This window comes from Oryx dammah, unplaced genomic scaffold (genome assembly GCF_014754425.2).
Source record: "Oryx dammah isolate SB20612 unplaced genomic scaffold, SCBI_Odam_1.1 HiC_scaffold_22, whole genome shotgun sequence".
Taxonomy (NCBI): domain Eukaryota; kingdom Metazoa; phylum Chordata; class Mammalia; order Artiodactyla; family Bovidae; genus Oryx; species Oryx dammah.
The window spans coordinates 39,482,312-39,490,799 of NW_024070206.1; the positions used below are offsets into that span (position 1 = coordinate 39,482,312).

At 38.9% G+C, this 8,488-nt stretch overlaps 1 protein-coding gene across 31 annotated transcripts in view; it reads left to right on the forward strand.

The window, feature by feature from the left end:
• The window catches only part of DTNA (dystrobrevin alpha), a 443,139-nt gene that overhangs the window by 389,504 nt on the left and 45,147 nt on the right, over nt 1-8,488 (forward strand). For all 31 annotated transcript variants that reach the window (XM_040264848.1, XM_040264850.1, XM_040264818.1 and 28 more), the window contains one exon: nt 7,955-8,042. In XM_040264848.1, the coding sequence (XP_040120782.1) occupies nt 7,955-8,042 (88 nt within the window). The remainder of the gene's footprint in view (nt 1-7,954; nt 8,043-8,488) is intronic.

Here is an 8,488-nt window from a genome sequence, read left to right on the forward strand (position 1 = left end):
TGGGTCAGAAAGATCCCCTGGAGAAAGGGGATACCGACTCCAATATTCCGTGGATTAGGGCTTCAACACTAATTTGAAGAGAGAGAATTCAGTCTAAAACACTACTACACTGAATCCGCTGAACTGTATGCCTTTAATTTTTTTAATGTGTAGGCTAAGATTTGATTGATTTTTTTCAGTAAATGTTGTGCTTTTGAAAAGGGTAAGTTTATTGCAACCTATTGAAGGAAAAAATTATTATCCACACCTACTGGAAGTATCTTCTTTTGAGTTTTCATTTTCTTGTTAACATTACTCCTTTTCTTCTTTATAATATTTTGGATTTTCAGTTATAGTACTAGACTTCTGAGAACGATACTCCCTTAGCATCCTAAAAATGTAGACCTGAAGAATGTCACACACACCAATGTATGTATCTGCATGAACTGCATTGTACTCACAGGGGTTTTCTCAGCATGATCGATCAGATGATAAATTGACTTTTAAGATGAGTTCATTTTTCTGTTATAAATTCTAATATATTTTATGTTTCCATGGAAAATGAGAGTGACACTACCAATCTAATGAGGTTATTGAAGTAGATGAGCTAGTATGGTACTGGGAACACAGGAATAATTCAGTGTTAGTTACTCACTTAATTTTGAATAAGGTTGAAGGCACATAAGTTAGATTTTAAATCCCATTTTGTAAAACCAGTCCACTGTAATATGATAAAAATAAGCACTGTTAGCTTGTGGATCGTCATCAATATTGTTGAGCTGATGAACTTTAGAGTGTGCTTTCTCCAAATGTGCTAAAATAAAGAATGCAGAATGAGAAATGGTCACATATGTTGCTTGATAAGTTGTATAAATGGGACATTTTTATTAAAAATTCATGGCACTTTGCAGTTTGCATACAGAAATAAGAGAAGACTATCACTGTTAAGCTAATTCTTTCCTTTATTTAGGAAATTAGAGATATAAAGACTACTTATTGCTTCTATAAAATGCTTCATTGATTCAGCTAAACTGTTTTTCTTCTTTTTGATGTAACCTAGAATACTAACCAATAACCAATCACATTTTCTTCAGCAAAAAAGCCTGATTTATAGATAAGGAAGTGATGGTGCAAAAAAGGTATACCAAATAATATTATCTGTTATCAGTTCAGTTCAGTCGCTCAGTCGTGTCCGACTCTTTGCAACCCCATGAATCGCAGCATGCCAGGCCTCCCTGTCCATCACCAACTCCTAGAGTTCACTCAAACTCACGTCCATCGAATCAGTGATGCCATCCAGCCATCTCATCCTCTGTCATCCCCTTCTCCTCCTGCCCCGAGTCCCTCCCAGCATCAGGGTCTTTTCCAATGAGTCAACTCTTCACATGAGGTGGCCAAAGTATTGGAGTTTCAGCTTTAGCATCAGTCCTTCCAAAGAAATCCCAGGGTTGATCTCCTTCAGAATGGACCGGTTGGATCTCCTTGCAGTCCAAGGGACTCTCAAGAGTCTTCTCCAACACCACAGTTCAAAAGCATCAATTCTTTGGCATTATCTGTTGTATGTAAGAGTAAAAATGGATACTTCAATCAGCCTTACCATGTACCCTGTCACTGCTGTAAATGCTTTACATGGTCATCCTCCCAATAAGCTATGTATTAAGTTTGTACATGAGAATATATAAACTGTTTTATAGATGAAAAAACTGAGGCACAGAGAGGTTAAGTGATCTTTGCAGGGTCACACAGCTAGTAATTGAGACGGCTAAGGTTTGCATCCAGAAATGATCCAGTCCAACCTCGTACCCACTCTTGTATAACCCTGCTACCAGCTATTCACCCTTCCTAAGTGTAAGCATTTCTTTTGAGAGGACGCTTACCTCTTTGACACCATCTGCAATCTAATCTTTAAAATAACAACAAAATATGAACCAAAAGAGAATTTGCCATTATTGAAGGGGTGGGATGGGAAAGATCTACTGTTGATAAATATGAATGAGTACAATGACATTTCTATGAACTTGAACACCTATATAAAGCAGATAAGGAATCTGTATCCAGCCATAAAATGTATCTTCATTTTTAACTCTGCCAAATATAAATGATTAGTTCGATTTTAGATGGCATGGCTAGTGTTAAAACACAGTATTTCATCTGTATTCTTCTGATTTTTTCAAGGTGTTGAGGATGTATACAGAGCGAAACAGTATTCAAAAGAGGGGGGCCAAAGACCATGACGTTGCAAGCCTAAATGAACTAACCTCTATTTGTTCTTTTGTCCAACTAATTCTCGGGTAGTTCCTGTTTCAAGCACTGTGCTAAACACTCAAGTTCCAAGGGTGAACCATTCTGGTTTCAGAGAAGTTACAATTTAGTTAAGGATGAAGGCAAATGAAAAAGGCAATTATTATAAAATGCAAAGTGATAACAGTTATAATAAGAGCAGTGCAGTGCAAAGTGCTGTGGGATATATAAGAAGCAATGGATCTGAATTTGGAGGTTGGACAAAAGAGCGAGAAGTGGCAAAGTCAATACCATAATGAAGAGAAATTAGCCAAGTGGAAGTGGGTGGAAGAGGCAGAGAGATTGTTTAGAGCAGAGAGAATATGGTGCATTTGAGCTTAAGTGTGGTAAAGCCATGGGGGTAAAAGATGAAGCTAGACTGTACAGGACCTTAAAAGTCTTCTTAGGAGTTTGAACAATGAGAACCTATTGAAGCATGCTTCAACCAACCTTACTTTTGAAAGATCGATGACTCTAGGACAGAAAATGAATTGGAAGAAAGAATAACTCAAATCAGAGTAAATTTTGAGAGGAATTTACACTCATTCAGGATAAGAGGACAGTGGCCTGGGCCACATCAGGGGCAGCTGGAATTGAAGGCAATGGAAGAATGTGAGAGTGTGTAGAGGTAGAAGGCATAGCCTTGGTGGACGATTATAACATAGTGGGTTATCAAAGTCAGGGTCTTGATAAAGGAGTTTGAAGGTACCCCTAAAGAGAAGGCTTTCATATTGTAAGTTATTATTATCATTATTATTATCATCCATGAAGATTCCTATGGCATTTTGCTCTCAACCAACTGTGAAAGATAAGGAAGTCATCCTCCCCTTGTGTGTGTGTGTGTGTGTGTGTGTGTGTGTAGTCACTTAGTCATGTCCAACTCTTTCCAACCCCATGGACTGTAGCCCACCAGGCTCCTCTGTCCATGGAATTCTCCAGGCAAGAATACTAAAGTGTGTACCCATCCCCTTCTCCAGGGAATCTTCCCGACCTAGGGGTCAAATTCAGGTCTCCTGTATTGCAGGCAGGTTCTTTACCATCTGAGCCACTAGGGAAGAAGATTCCTATGGCTTTTTGCTCTTAACCAACTGTGAAAGAAAAGGAAAAAGTCATCCTCCTCTTAAGTAATAACTAGTAATGCCTTCTCAGGCAGTAATCTTCCTAATAGCTATTTGCATTTTAATAAAAGAGCAGTCACACTTAATGACCATAAAAAGTAATCTCTAGTGATAAAGTTTATGTCACCATTCTGACAAATGGAAAAAAATACTAAGGAAAAATGAAGAGGTATTTCTGGTGCCCTTTGGATCACCTTATTATTTGTTTGTTTGTTTTTAATTTATTTTTTAATAATTTATTTTTTTTACTTTACAATTCTGTATTGGTTTTGGCATACATTGACATGTTTGTTTTTTTTTTTTAACATAGGTGAATCTTTTCATGACCCAAGTGTAGACAAATACTTTTTTTTACATTTATTCTGATTTTCTTTTCTTTTTTTTGCTGCATGTCTTATAGAATTTTAGATCCTCAACCAGGGATTGAATGAACCTGAGCCCTCAGCAGTGACAGTGTGAAGTCCTAAACTGTGGGCCACCAGGGAAACAGGCCTGTAGAGATACCAGAGAAATGTGAATGAACATTGAGTTCCCAGAAATCGCTACTACATCATAATTTAGGAAGCCCTAGCCCTGCCATTCAAGTTTCCCAGATGCCATTTTGAAATCACAGCAACAGATGCTGGCCGTGTATTTAAGGTCAAAAGTGGAGAACTTGCAAAATAATAGATTTCCCCATTCTGAACTGAAGTCTACACAGCAGCCTCTTTTTAATTCATCATGGTCTTGTAGCAAGATTATAAAATCTGGAAATGAATAGGCAAGGATGGAGACGATGTTGGGATTGGTATTTCTTTAATGATTTAGGGTTTATTGGTCATTTACTTTCAACTTTTTGTAACTGAAGTCTTGAAATAATGGAATTTATTAGGGGAATGCTTCATTCACCCTTGTATAATGTGAACGTACGGAAACTGCACATGTGGACGCATAAATCATGTGTGCACAAAGGGGCGATCCATCATTTCACCCCTCATTCACTTGGTGCTGGGGAAGAAGGGGCAGGGAAGTGTGAGTTATAGCTTCCTAGACAAGATCCCACACCTTCACCTCTGACATTTCCAGGAGGCTCCTTTTAGTAACCTTCATATTATTTATACCTTCTGGTCATTCATGATAAAAGGGACTTTTATCATGAGGGGGTTTTTTTCCTTTATCAAGGTTTTTTTATTATTTATTTATCAAAACACTCACACATGTTTTTGACAAAGTCACTTTCAGGCAGTCGAACAGATCGTTGTCCCAAGCTTAGAGCAGTGGGCCTTGTCTGAATAAACTGTGTTGAATTAGACACATGGTCTCTAATATATCAACCAGAAAATGATAAATGCATTCAAAATCAAATTGAATTGTTTCTTTGTGGGGCAGTTTTATTTTAAAGTAAGGACAGCATAACTTTCACTTTCTTATTAAAGCTGTAGCAAGAAATTCAGCTATTATTTTTAACCACTGCAAAGGGCAGACATGTGTTATAAAACATCTGTTTTAAACATCTGTTTTAAAACATACATTGTCCAGAACTAATTCAGCCTTTGGCTAGTAAAATAGTTTCTTATTCCAAGTCTGAATTTGTATGCTGATTGAAACCTCCATCCACTGGGAATAGTACTACACATAGGTGAGCCCTGAATCTAAGAATATCTATCTTAAGGGAACATTTGTAAAATATCACAATGCTATATGGATATGAAAAATGATATATTTCATGCAGTTTGCATTTAGGGTTCATTTCACATGTTTAACTTTTCCATTTTATTTTCAAGATCTTCTAGGTCCTTGCTATTCAAAATACATATTAACATATCTTGAGAGCTTGCTGGCAATGCAGGTTCTGTGATCCCATCCTATCCCACCACCCTCACTCTAGAATCAGAGACTGAATTTTCACAAGATCCCTCCATGATATGTATACACACTAAAGTTTGAGAAACCCCACTCTAGATGGTTGTTGGATGGTAGGTGACATTTTGAAGGACTTCAGAATCATCAGTGAATCTGAACAGGTTACTTCAGAGGTGAAATAACAATAAAATTATATTAACTAATATTTTTGAGCATTTAATGTATTCTCAGTTCAGTTCAGTACAGTTCAGTCACTCAGTCGTGTCCAATTCTTTGCAACCCCATGAATCGCAGCACGCCAGGCCTCCCTGTATTCTAGGCATCATATTTTGATCCCTGGGTCAGGAAGATCCCCTGGAGAAGGGCACAGCAACCCACTTCAGTATTCTTGCCTGGAGAGTCCCACGGACAGGAGAACCTGGAGGGCTACAGTTTATGGGGTCGCTAAGAGTTGGGACATGACTGAAGCGACTTAGCACAGCACAGGAATCATATTAGCTTGATGCTTTTTCCATGCATTATCTCATTTGGGCAGCAGGAAATAGAAGACTATTTCTCTGATGATGGAGAGATAATTTGGTAAATGGAGAAATTCAGGAATATCCTAAGTAGGAAATGGCAACTTAGAGAAAAGGGCATAGTCTAGTGGAAGCATTCAGAATAAGAATAGATATAGTTTACTTATGTGAGAAATGTAGACAAAGCAGGGATAGTAGAGACAGGAATATCTTCCAAATGACTGGAAAAAAAGCTTACACTAATGTATTCTGCTGAACCAAGAAGAGCTATTTGGAAGTGACGTAGCTAGTATGCTGAGTTTCACTCATCTTCTCACTTTAGAACAAAGGTTAAAAGACTATGTTGCATGTTTACTGTGTATATAAATGTACACATAAATAATATAAATGTACATTACTTTATGTGAATCCATAAATTCCATAAATTGGTAATTCTTATAACCTTAATGTTGGTGTAGAGGTGTGTCATTTTCAGTGTATAATCATGAGGATTAATCTTTTTAAGGAACAAGCTTAAATGTAAGAGCCAGTGGAGGAGAATATAAGTATTTTTGGGGGTTGAGAGGAAACTGGTTTCTAATCTTGTTCCTGATCTGATACTCACCATAATAACCGATAAACCAAACTAATCGGCTAACTAGTCTACTAACAGGATTAGTGTAACTGGTATGTTTCACAAACAAACAAAAATTTTATTAGCACCCAAAACTTAGTCTTCAGTGAAGGGCTTTCTGAAATATCAGCTCTCTGGAAGAGTTGATAATGCTTCTATTTGCTTTAGTGTTTTTTTTTTTTCTTTCTTTCCTTCTTTTTTTTTGGCTGCACCCCATGAGGCATGTGAGATCTTAGTTCCCCAACCACAGATCTAACCTACACCCCTTACCTTGGAAGCACAGAATCTTAAGTGCCAGGGAAGTCCTGCAGTTTTTAAAAGGTTTTTAAGGGGTCAGACTAATCTTATCCTAGTAGGAAGAATTTTCATAAATTTGTAGGAGACACTAAATGATTCACACCATTAGAAGCCATTACTATTAATATAATTCTACTTCTCTGGAAGTAAATACAAAATAGCAAGTTACCTGGGTAGTAATATTGTAGATGAGAAACTATGTTCATCATGTACTACTGTATAAGAAATTACCCCAAAGCTTAGCAGCTTAAAACAACAAAGACAGTGGGTCAGGAATCCACATATGGCCTACGTGTCTGTGGCTGAGGACCAGAGGTGTATATCAAACTGTCCAATGGGCTGTGGTCTCATCTAAAGGCTCAACCGAAGGTGGTCCAGTCATGGGATTACTAGCCAGCCTCAGTTCCTCCTCACCTGGGACTTTCCACAGAGCAGCCTATGACCTGGCTTCCAGCTTCCGACAGGGCAGGCAACCCAAAAGAGCTCAAGAGACAGAAGAAAAAAATACGCCCAAGAAGGAAGTCAGGGTCTTTTTATAACCTAGTCTTGGAAGTTACCTTCCGTTATTTCTGCCACATGCCATTCACGTGAAGCAAGTCCATAAGTCCTGTCCATTGTAAACGGAGAGGGTTACACACAGGAGTGTGACTATCGGGAGGTGGGGATCACTGGGACCCGACCGCAGTAAGTTTCTTCTTCCTTCTTGCTTTCTTATTGTCTAACACATCAGTTTCCCAAGGAATACATGTTACTTGGGTAATAAAGAAATAAAATGGTTAAAAACAATACAACTGAAAGAGAAAGTATTCTTTCATCAGAAATGTTGATCAGAAAAGTCACTACTCCTTGGAGCTTTCTTAGTAAGTCAAGATTCATTAATGACCTTCCTGGCCACATATTAGATCATGTCAGGGCTTCCTAGTGGTTAAGATGGTAAAGAATTTGCCTGCAATGCAGGAGACATGAGAGACACGGGTTCAATCCCTGGGTTGGGAAGATCCCCTGGAGCAGGACATAGCCACCCACTCCAGTATTCTTGCCTGGACAATCCCATGGACAGAGGAGCCTGGCAGGCTACAGTCCATGGGGTTACAAAGAGTCGGACATGACTGAGTGACTAACACTTTCACTTTTTCAGGAATCTGAGTCTGATATTAATAATCTAACAGGACTTTATTTTGGCTTTCAAATTTTTTTGCGCTGAAAAATTGAACTAGCAAACCTCTCCCCCTTCCCTGGGTGGTAGTATGAACATGTCTGCCTTTCTCAGTTGCCTAACAGGTTCCCTCTTGCTCTGTCCTCAACAGTATGCTTGAGAGCTCCAACCGGCTTGATGAAGAGCACCGGCTGATCGCCAGATACGCGGCCAGACTGGCGGCAGAGTCCACTTCGTCTGTAAGTAGTCCGCGTGAGAGATGTCACATTGCCTGTGGTCCTGTTGCTGGTGCCACAACAGCAGAGCCAAGTGGTTGCTACTGAGCCATCTGCAAGACCTAAAAACAATCTGGCGTCTGCTGCTTTTTCACTTTTCAGCTATCATTCTGGTCTAGCGTAAATCAGAGTTTGAAGGATTCTGTTACAACAGTGCTGAATCAGCATAACTCCTGATTTCTCTGGATAATGTCTAATCAATAAATATAAAGAGCAAGCAATGATTCAAATCCACAACTGGCTAAGATAAATTTCTGGTTTTATCAGTATGCAAGTGGTGCAGTGGTAAAGAACCCACCTGCCAGTTCAGGAGACATAGAAGACATGGGTTTCAATCCCCAGGTTGGGAAGATCTCCAGGAGTAGGAAATGGCACCCCACTCCAGTATTCTTGCCTGGGAAATTCCATGG